Here is a 19,320-nt window from a genome sequence, read left to right as displayed (position 1 = left end):
ATTTTCTACGACTCGCGGCTACCCAGGCTGAGCGGATCCCTGCGACGGCGCGACTCTCTGACGTTTCCTCCTCTAATTGGCCCAGAGCTGCGGCTGCAATTCGGAGGCCTAACTGGCCGCCCGCGCCGCCTCGGAGGTGAAGTGTACTGCGTCGATTGGCTGCGAGGCACCGGCCGCGTGTGATGTCCCGAGCAGCGATAGGCTCTCGCCTGCTGGGGGCTTCTCTCACGGGGACTCGGGACTCCCGGGAAGTGGACTAGCAGAGGAGGGGGCGAGCTAGCTGTCGCTGCGGACTGAGGAGGAGATCCCGGTGGGAGGCGGCCTCTCAGCGCCGGGTGGGCTGGTGAGCCGACGCGGCGGCGGCGGAGGCTGTGAGGAGCGCGTGGGCTAGGGACCGGCACAGAGGCCGGCACCGAGAAACCATGGCCCCGCAGAACCTGGGCACCTTCTGCCTGTTGCTGCTCTACCTCCTCGGGGCCGTGATCGCCGGGTGAGGAACAGGCAGCCGCGGGCACGGGGCCCGTGAGTCTGTCAGTCTTGGCTGGGGATGAGGGAGCATTGCCAGACTGAGGGAGTAGAGAGGGGCGTTGCTGAGGTGAGGCGGTGGGGGCAGAAGAATGGGTCCTGTGGGCCAGGCTCGCGGGGGGTGGAGAGGAGAGCAGTGGGTGGCACGAGTGAGGGGGCTTAGGTCCAGAGGCCCCTGGAGCTAGATTTGCCCCAAAGAGTGGGATTTGGATGCACAGCCAGACACACCGTGGTAGTGGGCTTGCTGCTGAGCTGTAGAAGAGGGCCCTACAATGTATAGCCTGCAGCCAGCCACTGAGGGGGCTGACATCAAAGTGGGTGGGTTATGATGCGAGGCTGAGTGAGGAAGTAGGAACAGACAGAGAAACCATGCTGGGACTGAAGGAAATTGGATTGAGGGAGCAAGGCAGACTCTTTGGAGAGTTCTTGTACTTTCCGGTTTCTTGAGATAATTCAGCCTAAGCTGTCATCATGCTTCTTTGTGGTATCTTCTTGAGAAGCTTTATGATCTTAGGACGGGGAAGAGTATTTCACCAACAGGTAGTGAGCCATTCAAGACCACACATCCCCAATCCACTTATGAATTCTGTGCCTCTTAAGGAACCACCTCAAGTCTTATCTGTAGCATGAAGATAATAAGGTGCCCCCTGTATGAAGGGAGTAGGACTAACTGAACTCTTAAGGATCCTTCCAACCCTTTAGATCCACGGTATTAAAGCCTGGTGACCACAGGATACGATATGCCAGGCTCATGTTTTAGAGTGTGGGAAATCTTAGCTTCTAACAATTCGTAAGTTTCTCTAACTGGAGGAGATGCTGGTTAGCAAAACTTTAAATTTTGAAGTGCTTGTTATTTCTTCAAAGTTTTTTTCCCTGTACATATATGCTTACATTTACTGTCATTTTTTTTCCTGTAAAGCATTTTAAATTGCTTAAAAAATTAGTTTCTTCTAGGTAATGCTCTTTTGTTTTTCTTAGTATGTTTTTGTTAGTACTTCACTTAAAACAACACATATCCTAAGATGTTTAAACAAAATGTCAGTATGAATTTGCTAATTCTGTAGCTTTAAATGCCAACCTTTTGTGGGGGGACGGGGAAGAAGTCTTTTGGGAACTATAATATTGATGCTGAACTATGCCAGCCATCTTCTCCCTGATTTTTCTGGGCTGTTACTTAGCCATTTTAATATTAAGCATATTCTAAGTAAGCCTCATTCTTTTAAAAGCTCTTTTGTTATTAATTTTAGTGAACCTTTTTATTTATTTAATGCTTGTCTCAAGAGATCTCTGGGGCTTTGCAGATTTTTGGGGAGAGGATAAAGCATCTAATTATTTTTCATGGAATCCCTTGGGGGGGTAATAATTTTTCAGACTTATACCTGAAATGATTAAATGACTTTCCAAAATGGGACTAAGAGTTTATGAAACAATTTGTTCAATGTTCTGTCTTGTATCTCCTAGCACCCCAGTGTATTTTATCCCCATTGCGTTTTTAAATCACCATCACTACTACATTAGCATGTCCATTGTGAACAACTTTCCCACCCCCTGTGTTGAGAAATGCATTTTCAGAATAAATTTTGATGGCTCAAGTGACTCTGGCAAAAGGAGTAGGTTTCTGTGATCATGCTTAATTATTCATTTCATTCAACGATTATTTTTTTGGCATCTTCTATGGGCTATAGTCCCTGCTCTGAAAATTTATTACAGTCTGTTCCATCCATTGGCCCTTCTTGCAAAGATTCCTTTTATAGTTAATTTGGTTCCAGCATAGTCCCTTGCCAGGAGGTCAGCAAATCTGTACTTTATCTCCCAGCTCATGCCATATGTGTATTTGTAGCTGCTGAGACTTTAGGCTCTTGCATATGGGCTTCAGCAGCTGTCTGTCATTAAGACTTGACCAAGACAAACCAGTATAACCACTAGCAATGACTGCAAGACTGATATTTTCTCTCACTTTTAGCAAAATAACACCACAATTCATATATCCAAATGTATGTTATTCTTTCTTCAGGGTTCTTACTGGATTTTGGCTTAACCTCTATGGTAACCTCTCAAGTTAATTTCAGTCACTTCATGTTTAACATTCCAAACAAAGCTACTATTAGAACATTTATGTGATGGAATCTTTTTGAATAAAGAAAATCATCTTTTGGTTTTTAATTGACCTTTGGAAACAGCCAGAAATCATTTAAGTCACTAATAGAGGGAAGGGAAGAGGAGAATATTAATTTGATTATGTGGTTTTTGGTTGAAAATAACTTGTGGCCATAAGTAAAATCGTTTTCTTGCCTGAAGATAGTTCTAAGAGAAGTGTACCACAGATGTTTTGAATAATTCTAGCCAAGTTCAAAAAGTGCATAGCCTCTCATTATGACTATTTCAGTATATAAGACTCATCACAAATTCTGATGTGTTCTCTTTTTAGTCCTGCTTTTTTAAAAGTGTGTCACATGTATACCTTCATTTTCATACCTCTTTGCTCATATACAAACCTAAATGTAAAGGAAAAAAATTTGGCTTTTAAAAATGTAATGTATAACTCTTTAATGAAGTACCCTCTCCCCCTCCCTATTCCCCAGGCGAGATTTCTATAAGATCTTAGGGGTACCTCGAAGTGCCTCTATAAAAGACATTAAAAAGGCCTACAGGAAACTAGCCCTACAGCTTCATCCTGACCGGAACCCTGATGATCCTCGAGCTCAGGAGAAATTCCAGGATCTAGGTGCTGCTTATGAGGTGAGTCGGGAAAAAGGATGAAGTATGAATAAAACCTACAGATAGGGACGCCTGGGTGTCTCTGTCGGTTAAGCCGCTGCCTTCGGCTCAGGTCATGATCCCAGGGTGCTGGGATTGAGTCCCGCATCGGGCTCCTTGTCCAGCAGGGAGCCTGCTTCTCTCTCTCTGCCTCTGCCTGCCACTTTGCCTGCTTGTGCTCTCTCTCTGACAAATAAATAAATAAAATCTTTTAAAAAATAAATAAATAAAAAATAAAACCTACAGATAGAGAAAAGTCGGCATAACACAGAGTAACACTTTTTTCTTTCAGGTCACTTCTTTTTAAAAAGAGACAATAGATAAAAATAAAAGTAGTGCTTACTGCTATATTGTATATTAAGGTTAGTATATGCTATTTCCTATTTTTTTTCATACTAGTTTTTGTTTGATTAAGGAGATTCAGGTGAAAAAGATGAAAAAAAGAAAGAAAGAAAGATTGGTAGGTTAATGAGTAGATTGATCATCATTCAATCAGTTTGGAAGCTAGAGCCAGAAATAGAAACAAAATTTAAATGAGGTGTAAATCCACGTGCATACATGGAGCAGACACATGACATGCAAGGCAGTTATAAGGTAAAACGTGACAGTGAATATTCTGCCTCCATGTTCGGAATCAACAGGGATTGTTGAGGACTGTGACAAACTGAAGCCTTCTTGCCCATTTTCAAAGGGACAGCTCTTACTCAAACCCAGCCAGTTTTTGCCATGTACAAATGGAAACAGTGTTGCCAGATCATGTAATTTTTTAAGAGAAGTGGAAATCCAGATTTTTGTGTAATTCTTTTGATTGAAAAATGTTGGTAACTGATTCAGTTTTAAAATTTCTTTTTTGTGCAGATCAATCAAAATAGCTACAGTTTATAATTTGCAGCCTCTAATCAGGAGATGTAGATGCTTTTATCAGTATCATCTAATTTAATCTGCACTAGGATACCATGAAATATAGCAGAGCTGGGCATATTCTTATTCCCATTTTTTATTCCATTATTAATTACACCAAGGAATATATTTTGAATGCTTAATAAGTTACTTATTATTGGAAAACTGTTGTACATAGATTCTTTCAACACTATGGTGAAAAAATTTTACAAATAAGTTCTAATAATCTTTCCTCTATTAGGAGGAAGCTATTTTTCATATGTTGCAATTCACTTTTCCTCTAGAAATAGAATAAGAGATCTGGGTGGGGGAGGGGTTTCAGCCTTATTGAGATATAATTGACAAATAAAATGATAACATGTTTAAATGATTTGATATATGTGTACATTGTGAAAGAACTCTTCCCATGTAATTAACTAACACATCCAGCACCTCACTTATTTGTTTCTTTTTATGGTGAGAACATTTAAACCGCTTTCTTAGCAGATTTCAGTTTTTACATTACAGTGTTATCACTCTAGTGCGAACACTCCCATTTTCTAAAAGGGCACAGGAAAAAATAATTTAACTCTGAAAGTTATGGAGCTAAAACTTCTGAATTCAAGTTAAATCCCTGGATAGTGAGAAGCCTGGAACAAAATCTGAAAAAATATTTTAGTAGTGGGAAAAACCCCAAAGGTAAGGGATCCCAAAGCCTAGATTAAAGAATCCACTGAACTAAAACAGTGATTTAAACCGAGGAGAAACCTAAAGCTAATGGGGCCCTCTCTTTCTTCTATTGACAGCTTCAGGGCTCCCATGGGACTGGAATTCCTAACCTAGGTCCCACAAATAAATTTGAGAGCGTTGGTGGACTCTCTTAAATTATACATAACATTTTGGTTCTTCTTGATAATATGGATTCCATATTTTGCACTATTTTCCCATAAATATTTCCTTTTTTTGCTAGGAACCCAATAGTCCAAAATATTTTTTAGGGAAGCTGTTGCTAAAAATTTGTCATGTTCTTTAAAGAGGCTACCATGTTGGGGCATCTGGGTGGCTTAGTTGGTTGAGCATCTGGCTCTTGATTTCAACTCAGGTCATGATTTCAGGGTCATGGGATTGAGACCTGCATCAGGCTTCGTGCTGAGTGTAGAGCCTGCTTGGGATTCTCTCTCTCCCTCACCCTCTGCCTTTCACCCACTACTCTCATATTCACTCATTCTCTCTGTGTGTCTCTTAAAAAAGACAAAATCCTTGGAGTCTACCATGTTCTTAAGTGACAACCTAAGCAGGCTATATATAAATCATTTATGAGATTGCAGTTTATTTAACTCTAAGAACCTTTCTAGTCACTAGTTCAAATTTTCTTTTTTCTTTGTATCACTCACTTCATTGCCTTTGGTCCTTAGATAAATTAGTGTTCACAAATCAAAATCCCGGTTAAATTGAAGAGTCTTCTGTGAATACAAATCTGTCTTCTCTACTGAACTGGGATTACTGCTGGCATCTTAATTAGTTGAGACTCTGTGTTGATTGGCCAATCATCTAAGAACCTTTATTTTCTTTTGAAAATAAACTAGTTTCCAAGACCATGGAATAAAATCACTTTCCTTGGACAGAAAAAAACTGAGGAGGAAGTGAATTATAGTAGATAACTTTAAGGATAGTTTGGGGTGGGTGTGCAGTTACTCCAGAAGTCTTTGCGGTCCATGAAAAGACTGACTCTAAAATAGTCTTTGGGGGTTTTGTTTTTGTGTGTGTGGCTTTTTTTTTTTTTTTTTTTAAGATTTTATTTATGAGGCACCTGGGTGGCTCAGTGGTTTAAAGTCTTTGCCTTCAGCTCAGATCATGATCCCCGGGTCCTGGGATCGAGCCCTGCATCGGGCTCTCTGCTCAGTGGGGAGCCTGCTTCCTCCTCTCTCTCTGCCTGCCTCTCTGCCTACTTGTGATCTGATTATTTATTTGTCAGAGAGAGAGCGTAAGCAGGGGGAATAGCTGAGGCAGAGGGAGAAGCAGGCTCCCTGCTGAGCAAGGAGGCTGACGTGGGACTCAATCCCAGGACCCTGGCATCATGAATTGAAGACAGATGCTTAACCGACTGAGCCATCCAGATGTCTCTGTTCGGGGGTTTTGAAGTGGTATTTCTTATAGACCCAAATGTGGGGTTCATTTCTTTGTCGAGATAAACCCACAGGAGACTTGAAAGTAAAAATATTGGAAGTAAAAATATTGGAAGGCCAGATCACATGATAATAAGAGTTGTCTTTTTTGTTTGTTTGTTTTTTAAGTTTGCCCATTTCTACTTCCCCGAAATAGCTAATTTTTTTAAGGATATTTACTAAAACATTCCTTTCATGTGAGCTGTCATAGTACCTTTAGTCAAGTACTCTGGTCACTTCTGAACTAACCCATTTGTCTCTGCTTTTAAGAATGTTTTCTCTGGGCGCCTGGGTGGCTCAGTGGGTTAAGCCGCTGCCTTCGGCTCAGGTCATGATCTCAGGGTCCTGGGATCGAGGCCCGCATCGGGCTCTCTGCTCAGCAGGGAGCCTGCTTCCTGCTCTCTCTCTCTCTGCCTGCCTCTCTGCCTGCTTGTGATCTCTCTCTGTCAAATAAATAAATAAATAAATCTTTAAAAAAAAAAAAAAAAAGAATGTTTTCTCTTGGGGTGCCTGGGTGGCTTAGTCAGTTAACCGGCTTCCTTCAGCTCAGTTCATGATTGGGATCAAGCCCCGAGTCGGGCTCCCTGATCTGCAAAGAATCTTCTTCTCCCTCTCCCTCTGCCTGCAACTCCTGCCTACTCATGCTCTCTATATCTCTGTCAAATAAATAAAATCCTAAAAAAAAAAAAAAGAATGCTCTCTCTCTCAGGATGCCTGGGTAGCTCAGTCTGTTAAGCCGTCTGCCTCTGGCTCAGGGCACGATCCCAGGGTCCTAGGATTGAGTCCCACTTTGGGTCCTTGCTTGGCGAGGAGTCTGCTTCTCTCTCTGCCTGCCACTCCCCCTGCTTGTGTGCACTCGTTCTCTCTCTCTCTGATAAATAAATAAAATCTTAAAAAAAAAAAGAATGTTCTCTGTCATACATTCAATTTCTTGTAACATATCAGATAAATTTAGAAAAAGAAAATTTTTGCAGTGGCTTCTTACACATCACTCAGACCGTAGCCAAAGTGTGTCCTGTTTATATATGCCAGGCAGATCTTCCGTTTCTTTTGCTGAGTTAGCAGGCCCCATCTACTTCCAGCTTCTCTTTCCCTGAGCCAGTGCAAGTATGGGTTTGAAATAACTTTCCCCTCAATCTGCTGTCTAAATATTTCAATTCAGAATAACAAAGGAGGTATAAAATTATTTAGTTGTCAAAATTATATGTGTGGGTCGGGGCTCCTGAGTGGCTTAGTGGGTTAAAGCCTCGGCTTTCGGCTCAGGTCATGATCCCAGGGTCCTGGAATCGAGCCCCACATCGGGCTCTCTGCAGGGAGAGCCTGCTTTCTCCCACCCCGCCCCCACTTGCCTCTCTGCCTACTTGTGATCTCTTCAAATAAATAAATAAAATCTTCCAAAAAAAATTATATGTGTGGGTATACTTCAGATTTCTCTACATAGGTGGGAAGCTTTTACTTTTTTTGGCAAGTTGAAAGCAGATTTTAAAGAGTATGGAAGCTTACTTTGTTTTTATATTCTTCAGTATTATAAATGGAATCGGCCCAATCTTTTCAAGCTGTGAAATAATCCTTGAGCAGTCTTCATAGAGCAGTGGTTTCTTTGTTTGTTATTTTACTCTGTAATTCAGACTCAGAAGTTTACAAACTTAAACATATATGTGGCAGACAGCATTCTTCTACAAAAGGATTTCTACCTAACCCCCAAATGGAAAAGGGATAATGGAAATATAGTAGTATAGACCTTTCTGAAGGGCCTATCATTGGATTCCCTTGACCTGTCAGTCTTCTAATGTGTGTGGAGGGGAGGCACATATATGGTGTGGACATGTAGGCCTGGACAGATTTTAAGGCTGTCCCGTTTTGCTGCTGCTATCACTAATGACAATCCGTCATAGTCCTATCCTAATCTATGGTTCAGAGATCTACTGTGTCATAGAGGTGAACAGCACAACCACAATAATCAAACTGCATGGGAAATAAACCTGTGGAATTCATCTCACCTCTTTTCTGTTGTTGCCCTCCCTTTTACCCCCACATTGCTAATCTCAGATATGATTTTTATGTGACTAGGCCAATTTTGGTAAAGACAGGAATTGAGCACTGTGAAGTTCCAAAATGAACAGTGCATCAAAGAATTTAGTCTGCTGAAGAAAATATATACTTGCCTTAATACCATATCGAATGAAAACTGCATTCCACAAAAATGATAGAGACCGTATCAGTCTAAAAATACAGCATAAATACGAATGTACCTTAATCGCATATAACCAACTCATGATCTTTTCCTCCGCTGGCTTTTGTCCCCAGGTTCTGTCAGATAGTGAAAAACGGAAACAATATGATACTTACGGTGAAGAGGGATTAAAAGATGGTCATCAGAGCTCCCATGGAGACATTTTTTCACAGTAAGTAATTTGCCTCTTTGCAAAGTTAGTATCTGAGAGTGGATCACTGGATTATTATTAAAGATTTATCCTTGCTCCCTTGTTCAGAAGCTTTTGATGAAGAATAAAATTCAGCTGATTCTTGACCAAGAGGTCAGTCATCCTCCTCCCTGTGGGAATGCACTCTTCTATTTTCATAAAGCTCCAAAAAAGATAGCCCCGAAAGTGCTGTCCATCCAGCTCACTGTTCAATCACATTGACCCTGACGATGCTAGGGGCCCCATATGTTGGAAACCAGTATGTGTTGTCTGTTCTCTTAGAATCTGCAAACCGTTAATGCACAAAGTTATTCTCATAAGCATAAGAGTGAGGGAAATTCCTACCCCCATACCCAGAACTGCCTCTTTTTCATTCTGTCAACGAGAGAGGGGTATCTATGGTAATCAGCATTGGTGGAAGGAATTAGGGTAGAGGCTCTTTATCTCCTTTTGCACATCACTTTCTGGGAGTGCTAAATGGCTGGAATAATCCACACCTTTCTCTCACTCTCTTTGAACCCCTCTTTATTGAATTTCTATATGCCCTGATGATGCCATGTAAGATCTTAATCTGGGGTTTCAAATCAAGTTATAAACAAAAAAAAAGTTTGAGTATGCATTCCTATGGGGAAAAGGTGTATTCCTTTCTTCTTAAAAAGGCTTTGTGAACCCTTTCCCGAAGAAAGTTAAGAATCACTCTTGCATACAGTAGTTTACCCCATTTAGTATTTGCGGGTAACTGTAGATTTTTCAGGACTTGTGAAGGTATGTGAGTGGTATGATTAGGAAATCCTTCTCTTCCCCAGGTTTGATTTGGTTATGTTAGCCTACTAGGAAAGTGTCCTGTTCCACTTGGCTATTAGAAGTGATACCAGAAAGAGAAAGCTCCCATCTGCAGCAACCACCTCCTCTCCCCAGACCCTGCAAATCCTCCCTGTCTGTTTTTGTTTAAGATTCAAGGAATCTATTCACCAAGATTAGTTGGTGGGTGGGAGGGAGTTACCTAGATGTCATCACTTGCTAATATCTGAGGCTTCTTAGCATCAAAAATTAATGTTAAGATTAGAACACCTGTACATTTGAAGGTCATTGTTTGTATTAATTCAAAGTGATGTTTTTGTTACTTAGAAAAATTGATTTAGGTTTTGTAGAGAACAGAGCTTCCTTTTTCTTAAAGTCCAGCATTCTACTAAGGCTGACGCTTTTTTAGCTTATTTAATTACGTACCCAAGAGTTTTATATAGAACAGTAGCTTCTTTAACTAGAGCTAGTTTCTAAATATACGAAGTGAATGCTCAAAATGTTCAAAATTACCATTAGAGTCAGAATCATCTGAGTTTATAAATACTATGCCCTTTTTCAGTAAGTCTATTATATCCTGATATTCCTCCATATTAAAACAAATTATTATTTTCGTGATTAACCCAACTTTGAATTCATTGGCACACTGTATTTATGCACTATGCTATATGTCTGGACAATATTTATTAAAAGAAATTTTTTTGTGGCGGGGCAGTATAGTTGATATTGTATAAATTAAAAATTGTATATGTTGTATGACTTCAATGTATTAAAAATGTCCGGTTTTATACAATATGTTGGTAGGAGACAATATTGTATCCATGTGAAGAAAAGTAAATAATTGCAGATACGAGCTCTGCTTTCTTTTCCTGATGATTTTACATTTATCCACAGCTTCTTTGGAGATTTTGGTTTCATGTTTGGAGGAACCCCTCGTCAGCAAGACCGAAATATTCCAAGAGGCAGTGATATCATTGTAGATCTAGAAGTCACTTTGGAAGAAGTATATGCAGGAAATTTTGTGGAAGTAAGTTCAAACAATACAGCTATTCATACCAACTCCAGAACTTGTTCTTTTGACCAAAAACAAGGAATTTCTGAGTACCTTCTCTGTCTTTTGGGAGTCGGGGGAGTAACCAGATGTACCGAATTGAGTTAATCATAATCGTAGGTTCATGATGCACAGCTCTTGTTTCATGAACTCATTGCCTAGCCCAAGAACTAACTACAAGAAGACCACCACTCATATCTGCCCTGTGCTACGTCCTGCTTCCATCCCTCTGCCTCCCTTCAGAGCTAGCTGCCCTCCTGAGTTTGGTCTTTATCATTCCCTTGTTACTCTTGTCTCTTTGTTGTATTACATGTGTATGAATACCTGAATAATATGTCATTGTGTTTTCATTGTTTTTGACCTTGTAAAAATGGTATCACACCATACCTTCCCTCCTGGGACTGGCTTCTTTCACTGTTATGTTACCAAGGTTGGTGCCTGTTGCTGTCACTGTAATTCTGCTGAACAGAATCTTATTATGAATGTTACTGTATCAGTAAGCATGTAAGTTATTTCCAGGGTGGGTTTTTTTTTTTCCCACTTCCTCACAGTGCTGTTAAATGAACTTGTACGTACATCCAAGTATATGTGAGCAAGAATTTCTCTTGGGTGTATATATGGAAGAGTGAAATTGCTGGGGAATCTGAACTAGTGTGATGTGTACAGGATGATTCTCTATTGTTTTCTCCATTGATGACTATCAGCACTTCCACCAGCAGTTCATGAGATTCTGTAGATCTTCTGCTCCTCTAAAACAGAATTATTAGATTTTTCAGTTTTTGCCCATCAAGTGGGCAGAGATGTTATGTCATTGTGGTCTTGATATGTATTTTCTTAATTCATAATTAGGATAAACATCTATGGCCATATTTATTTTCTCTCTTGGGAAATCTGTTCATATTTTGCCCATTTTTTTTTTTTTGCCTTTTTCTTATTGATTTCTAAGAATAGTTTATTCTTACTATTAACCTTTGTTGGCTAGAGGTAGCCAGTTTGTAACTTGTGTTTCCATTATATTGAAGATTTATTTAAAATGAACAGAAGTAGTTAATTTTAACGTGGCCAAATTTATCAGTCTTTACTTTTATGATTAGTTTTTGTATCTTGTTTAAGAAATTCTTTCTGGGGGTTGCCTGGGTGGCTTAGTTGATTAAGTGACTGCATTTGGTTCAGGTCATGATCCTGGAGTCCTGGGATCAAGTCCCAAATCAGGCTTCCTGCTTGGCACGGAGCCTGCTTCTCCCTCTGGCCCTCCCCGCTCACATGCTCTCTCTCTCTCACACCCTCTCATTCTCTCTCTCTCAAATTAATAAATAAAATCTTAAAAAAAAAGAAGAAAGAAAGGAAGAAAGGAAGAAAGGAAGAAAGAAAGAAAGAAAGAAAGAAAGAAATTCTTTTCTGCCCTAAAATCAGAAAATCACTTATATTTTCTACTTAAACTTTGGGATCTTTTCATTTGAGGTTATTCATCTCTTTTTAGTTCTGGAAAATTTATTTGTTATTTTTTCAAATACATAATCCTCTTTGTTGGCATTTCTCCTTCTATCTGCTCTTAACTTTCTTTTAAATATAAAAACAAACAAACAAAAAACCCATTCTAGTTCTTTAGCCTTCTCTGCTTCCTTCTAGGAAAGTGCCTTATTTTGGACTTCTGCCTCACTATAGTCTTCAACTATGTCTATCCTAATAATATCCCCTTTGCTGCTTTTTTATTTCAACTTCTATCTGCTCTTAACGTTCTTTTAAATATAAAAACAAACAAACAAAAAACCCATTCTAGTTCTTTAGCCTTCTCTGCTTCCTTCTAGGAGAGTGCCTTATTTTGGACTTCTTCCTCACTATAGTCTTCAACTATGTCTATCCTAATAATATCCCCTTTGCTGCTTTTTTATTTCAATTCACGTTTTTATACATAACAACTGTACTGGATCCTTACATTATCGCTAAGGTCTTTCCTTATCTCCTTAAATATTACCATGCTTATTTTAAATTCTTGGCCTGTCTTCTCTAATACATTTGCTTAAAATATATGTTTTATCCAGTTTGTTGTCTTTTCTGCAGGTGGGGGCTATATAGTTGGACTCCTCAAGTGTCCAGAATTTTTTTTTGGCCTTTGAGCTTGCATTTCCCCCATGGGTGTCAGCAAGTCTCTTTCCCTGGTAGAGCATCTTGGGGCAAACCTTTTCGTAGTGGTTTTAACTGTGTTTTATTTGTCTATGTTCTTGAAGGTTTTTTTGGGTTTTTTGGTTTTGTTTGGTGTCTGGGGTCTGTTGTTTTGGAAGAGGGGGCCAAGCAGTGCTTGTCCCAAGGCAGTTCAAGAGAAAGGTGAGAGCAGAACTTCAACTACTTTTCTCTAGCATCTCCGCAGTGGCCCCCACTAGCTGCTGCCCCAAGCTGTAGCCACTACACTGTACACATGCTAGTTCCAAACAGCCTTCCATCTCTGGAATTTTCCAACCAATTGTGTGTTATAATTGTTTCCTGAAATCCATGTTTCCTTTTAGTTTTTAGAGGATTTTGGAGGAGATAGCCAGTAGCCCATGCTTACATACCAGCTTGACAGGAAGCATTCTCATTAGTTGTGCTTTTGCTCCAAGTAGTTGAAAGAAGACTAGATAGTCGCAGAGGGTGCATGGGCTTCCAATACAGTGCTTCGGTCTGAGTATTCGGGACATCTCTCCTTCAAAAGCAAGATAGGTTGTTGAGGTAGGAGAAGGTGGTGAGCCTAATGAACTCCCTTGTTCCCTCCAGACATGTTGTCTGCAGTCATTACTAATACCCTGTGTATATCACTCTTCAGTTAGCACAAAAATCCAGTTGTTGTAAAGGATGTCTGCCTTGCCATTTAAATGATCCATGGAAAGTTCTTTTTCAAGGAAGAATGACCTTGAAGAAAGCATGGTAGTTAAAAGCACAGACTTCAGAGCTAGACTGCCTAATTTGAAATACTGGTTCTGCCATATATTAGTTACGTGACCTTGGTCATGTTCCTGAACCTTTCTGTGCCTTCATTACTTCCCTTATAAAACGGAGACCGTATCACTATCTACTTCATGAAGTTGATGCAAGGATCAAGCAAGTTCATGTATGTAAAAGTGCATTGTTTGTTTGGCACAGAGTAAGTGTCATAGAGTGTCTGCTTTAATTACTGTTGTCATTTATTCCATTGACCTAGGCTTTCATGTATTTGTGGGCTGTAAGGGGCTTTCCTCCTGAGCGTCTGTGTCATCCTGCTGTGTGAACATGTCCCTTATGATTAGGCGTCTGACTGATGAAACAGGCAAAACCCAGAATACAATTCTTCATGTGTCTGGGTTCCCACGTACCTTGAGGGAGCAGGGTGTCTGGTTGCAGGTGGCGACAAAGAGATGATCATTGTGTCCCTCACATGTTCAGTATCTGATGTGAGATAGTAGTGGGCAACCGTCCTAAACTGAGTTGCCTGAAACAAGCAAGTGTTTTCATTAGATCTATCATAGCTAATGGTATGGTGGCAGCCAATACCAGCTTTTCAAGGCCATGGTTGTTCTCCAGGGCCTGTGCTTTGCACGGCTCAGATTTCTTAAAAGATAGCAATTCTGTGAACGGCTTCACCTCTGTGGTGTTTAGTTGTGCCTTAGAAATGCCGATATCATCCACCTCATTTTTCAGTTCTCTTCTTTTTTAATCCCCTCTCTCTCCTCCAGCTTCAGACATGGAGTCGTTTAAGTATCCGTTTGCTTCATTCCTGCATGGGATGGGGGCTGATTTGTAACTCCACAAAGGCTTCTCTCAGCATTAGGTCTCCCTGGGGGATAGCTTGCCGGAGAAGGGAACATTCCAGCCCCAGCACCTGTTCAGCCCTGATCAGCTGAGGAAATCAGAGGCTCTTTTATAGGGAAAGAAGCTGATGTTGTTTATGTACTTCTTAGGTAGTTCGAAACAAACCTGTGGCAAGGCAGGCTCCGGGCAAACGAAAATGCAATTGCCGGCAAGAGATGCGGACTACCCAGCTGGGCCCAGGGCGTTTCCAGATGACCCAGGAAGTGGTCTGTGATGAGTGCCCTAACGTCAAGTAAGTAAGCACGTCAAGTAAGGTCAAGTGAGCACCTTCTCTGTTCCACTGAGACACTCATCCTCTCACTTGTTTCATAAAATGCTCGTGGTCCATACCGAGATTTTTTCCCCTATCTCCCGGCACCCTCCTTTCTCTCTCTTTTTCACATTGCACCAGAGGATAGAGCAAAGATATGTCTTGCTCTATCTTATAAAAAGATATATCTTTTTATTTTTCCCAAAAGTATGTCTCCTATATCTCCTTCTGTATTTCTGAACTAATAAGCTGTGCCCTTTATCGCTGAATATACTTAGCAAATGTTAATGTTACATTTTTCCTACTTGGAATAGTAGAGCAGTCAAATATATCCAGCTAACACCGCAGATGAGAGAAGTGCTGATTATGCCATAAACATAACTATTTAATTGACTGTATATTATATATATATCAAAACTAGATCAGTTCTTTATGGGATCAGGAAAAATATCAGATAGGATAAACTTTGCTTCTGATTCCTATCCTTCCAGATGGAAATTTATGTAAGAGTGAGTAGTTTCCTCTATTATTGATCACTCAGCTTAAAGTAATCAGTCTACTGCAGGCTTCTTTGGAGGCAAGAGCCACAAGATTGTATAATAAATAGTAGTTTTGCCCTGGCTTTTGGCATGTAGGAGATGTAAATAGATCGCAGATGGTTGTGTCAACTAGAGGCATGGAATAGTCTTTCAAGAAACAACTCTGATAGAACAGAAAAAATTAATTATGTGTATGTGGAGTTTGGCTTGTATTTTCATTTTTTTCTTTTTAAATTCTATTTCAGACTTGTGAATGAAGAACGAACACTGGAGGTAGAAATAGAACCTGGGGTGAGAGATGGCATGGAGTACCCCTTTATCGGAGAAGGTGAAACGCTGATATTGATGTTTTACTGTCATAATTCTGTGTTCTCTGTGTGCTTGTGAATACCAGCCACCCCCACCTCACATCATATCCTAATGGCCACATAGTAAATGCATGTATCATTTCCAACACTCTCCAGTCAGTTTTAGGGCGCAGAAAGCCTTTCGTGGCCTTCCTGGATGTTCACCTTAAACCATAGCACTACAGATTATCTTTAGAATACCATGGCCAAAAGCTAACTACCTAGTAGCTTTTTATCTAGTAGTCTAAGTTATTTCAAAATTTAGGGTGTTCAGACCCTAATGAATTAATTTTAACTCAGCAGCGAAAGAAGATACATAGCTCTGGTTGGCATTAATCAAAGGCTCTCAGAACTCCCCTTTGAGGTTTCTGAAAGAAAAGAAGCTTTAAGACTTTAGGTTCAAGAAATCAATGAATCTTTCTTTGTTTAGGAAACAGGTCAAGTTATTTATTGCTGTGCCTGAGATACAGGTGATCTTCACTAATAATCCGAAAGTTGATAGAACCAGTTAGAGACACTGCTCTCACAGATAGACTCGATAAACCATACCTAAGGTAGTGGCTTTAAAAAATTCTCCTAAACTGCAGATAGATTTGCAGCATGCGTAATGTGCGACTTAAATGTGCCATCATCTCTTCGAACTAGGTGAGCCTCACGTGGATGGAGAGCCAGGGGACCTGCGGTTCCGAATCAAAGTTGTCAAGTAAGGGATCAGATTTTGGAGACCTTCTCTTTAGCCCCTGCTTTTCAGATGAGTTGGATTAGGATAGAGACAAATGGATAGCCACCAGGACACTGTTAGAGTTTACTCTCTGTCCATGCCCTTCATACCCTAAATGATCGTTTGTAACTCTACAATACTGAAAATTTGCGGTTGTGGCTGAGGATTGAGCTGTTAACATATTTACTCAGGACCTACAAAACCAAAAGATGTTGGAAGGAAAAACTGATGAGACAAGTAAGGAGTTGTAAAAGAGAGGCAAACACGAATGCGTCTCAAGGAGACCTGAGATTTCGACTGAGGAAGCATGGCACCATACAAGGATGGAAGACTTGAGATAGAAAGGACCTTCTATTACATAATCTGCAGCTTCTCGTTAGCATGAAGTGCTGCTTATATAAGAATTTTGCCCGGGGCTCAAGCTTTCCGGTTTTTTATTTCTCTCCTGTAACCACCTTGAGAAGCAGTGATACCTCTGCTTCTGAGGACTCAGTAAAACAAGTTTCCCACGTAAATATGGAGAAATGGGCCCTCACTGCCTCAGACTTTCCCCAGCTTCCTTACCTACTTTATCTTTCTCGTATTTTCTCAGAGAAACTTGAACATGTGATCTGCGTCTCTAGAGCTGACCTGGCCTTGAGCCCAGCTCTGGAGACCTTCCCAAACCCGTTCCTGATGCCCATTGCCCAGTCCTCACTGCCAGAACTTGTCTTTCTCTTTTCTGTAATCTAATTACTCCTACTTTTACTTATGTGCTCTGCCTTCTACTGATTTATAAGCTCCTTAAGCTTAGGATTTATAAATCTTATAGAACTTTGTAGTTTCAATTAATACTATACACAAAGGAATATCTAATAAATGTTTATTGTTTGAAAGAGGGGTATTCATCCTTTCCACAAGATTTTTCTAAAATATTTTTGAATGCTTTCCAAAGAAAGATGGAAAATTTTGATTTTTACCTTGTTCTGTTTTTAGACACCCAATATTCGAAAGGAGAGGAGATGATTTATACACAAATGTGACAATCTCACTAGTGGAGTCTCTGGTGGGCTTTGATATGGATATTACTCACTTGGATGGCCACAAGGTAAACACACCAATTTTCCTGCTTCCTATCCTTTTAAAACCTTCATGTGGGTGGTTTGGGGATTACGTATTTGATTTCTCTTTTTATTTTGAAAACGTATTTCTTTGGCTTACAGTGTCCTAGTGATGTTTCCCTTGTCCCCTCATCTTTGATGCTGTGCTGAACTGTGACAGGAGCATTGGACACCAGTGCTCACTAGAAGCCTTGTGTTGTATTTCAAGAGTCCTAGTCTGGTCCCATTTCCTTTTGCTTTCTTTCTTTCTTTTTTTAAAATATTTTATTTATTTATTTAACAGGCAGAGATCACAAGTAGGCAAAGAGGTAGGCAGAGTGAGAAGGGGGAAGCAGGCTCCCTGCTGAGCAGAGAGGCCGATGTGGGGCTTGATCCCAGGACCCTGGGATTATGGCCTGAGCCGAAGGCAGAGGCTTTAATCCACTGAGCCACCCAGGTGCCCCATCTTTTTTTTTTTTTTTTTTTAAATAAAGATTGTATTTATTTATTTGAGAGAGAGGCATAGATTGCAAGAGAGGGCATGAGTGGGGAGGAAAGAGAGAAGCAGACCTCCCGCTGAGCAGGGAGTCTGACGTGGGGCCTGATCCCAGGACCCCGAGATCATGACCTGAGTCGAAAGCAGACGCTCGACAAACTGAGCCACTCAGGTGCCCCCTACCCTTTTGCTTTCTAGGTACATATTTCCCGGGATAAGATCACCAGACCAGGAGCCAAGCTATGGAAGAAAGGAGAAGGGCTCCCCAACTTTGACAACAACAACATCAAGGGCTCTTTGATAATCACTTTTGATGTGGATTTTCCAAAAGAACAGTTAACAGAGGAAGCAAGAGAAGGTGAGCAGTCTAATGAGAGAGAGAACATGTGTGCGCATGTGTGTATGTCTGTGGCATGTGACTATGAGAACAGTGGTTAAAGAGGATGGGTAAAAAAACCAAAACCCTCAAGGGACATCAGACAGCAAACACAGGACCAGAAAATGAACTTGACTTCCTGTAAAGGAGATATTCAGAATTCTTCTGTCACTATTTTACAAAGAGCTGTATGAGTTGGGCTTTGAAACCGAGGACGTGTGAATGTGAATGCATGTGAATTGGAATCATATAAAACAAATTAGCTGGACCAAACCATAAAGGGAAGTATCAGGTAGACATTAGCAGGGCTAGAGGCTCAGAGGGGTGGCGTCAGCAAGGGCTGCTTGAGGCAAGGGGCCTGCTGGTGCATCCTAATTAGGAAGAGGAAGGAGAATGGTGAAAGAGATCAAAACTGAAAAGAGGACAAGGAAGAAGGAACGGAAGATCACTGAAGAGCTTTACTTCCTTTTTGATGGCCTCTTCACATTTCTCATTGGATAGGGTTTTGTGGGATATGTGTATGGTCTGTGTGCCTGAGAGACAGAAAGAGACAAGGGGCAGTCTTGGACATACCTGTGCCTGTGGGGGGTTGAGGGGATCCACATGCAATAGACTTGAACATGAGTAGTTATTTGTTTAATTCGGATCCACAGCTGTCATACAGCTTTTTGTGAGCCTTCCCATGAAACCTGCTCTTTAAACTCTACAGAAATCACCTTTTATTGATGGAACCACTTGTTCCTTCTTTTTTCAGGTATCAAACAGCTACTGAACCAAGGATCAGTGCAGAAGGTATACAATGGACTGCAAGGGTATTAAGAGTGAATAAAATTGGACTTTGTTTAAAATAAGTGAATCAGCGATATTTATTATCTACAGGGGTTTTTTTGTGTGTGTGTTTTTGTTCTTATTTTCAATATGCAAGTTTGGCTTAATTTTTTTTTCTCTAATGATCGTCATGAGATGAATAAGAGGGCTTAAGAATTTGCCCATTTGTGTTCAGAAAAGGCTGGCCAGCAAAAGGTTTAATAATACCTCTCCCTTTGGGGATTTAATGTCTGGTGCTGCTGCCTGAGTTTCAAGAATTAA

The 19,320-nt window shown here is 40.6% G+C and overlaps 1 protein-coding gene across 1 annotated transcript; it reads left to right on the top strand.

The window, feature by feature from the left end:
- The first annotated feature begins 112 nt into the window (after window positions 1-112).
- DNAJB11 (DnaJ heat shock protein family (Hsp40) member B11) lies at window positions 113-19,082 on the top strand. Its single transcript, XM_032338247.1, has 10 exons — window positions 113-490; window positions 3,108-3,264; window positions 8,634-8,731; window positions 10,445-10,577; window positions 14,513-14,655; window positions 15,458-15,540; window positions 16,205-16,262; window positions 17,256-17,367; window positions 18,054-18,213; window positions 18,986-19,082. Exons 1-10 carry the CDS (start codon window positions 423-425, stop codon window positions 19,048-19,050), a joined length of 1,077 nt encoding a protein of 358 aa, XP_032194138.1. The 5' UTR covers window positions 113-422; the 3' UTR covers window positions 19,051-19,082.
- The last annotated feature ends 238 nt before the right edge of the window (window positions 19,083-19,320 follow it).

The sequence above is a fragment of the Mustela erminea genome, chromosome 1 (genome assembly GCF_009829155.1).
Source record: "Mustela erminea isolate mMusErm1 chromosome 1, mMusErm1.Pri, whole genome shotgun sequence".
Lineage (NCBI taxonomy): Eukaryota > Metazoa > Chordata > Mammalia > Carnivora > Mustelidae > Mustela > Mustela erminea.
This window is presented reverse-complemented; position numbering and strand designations above follow the sequence as displayed.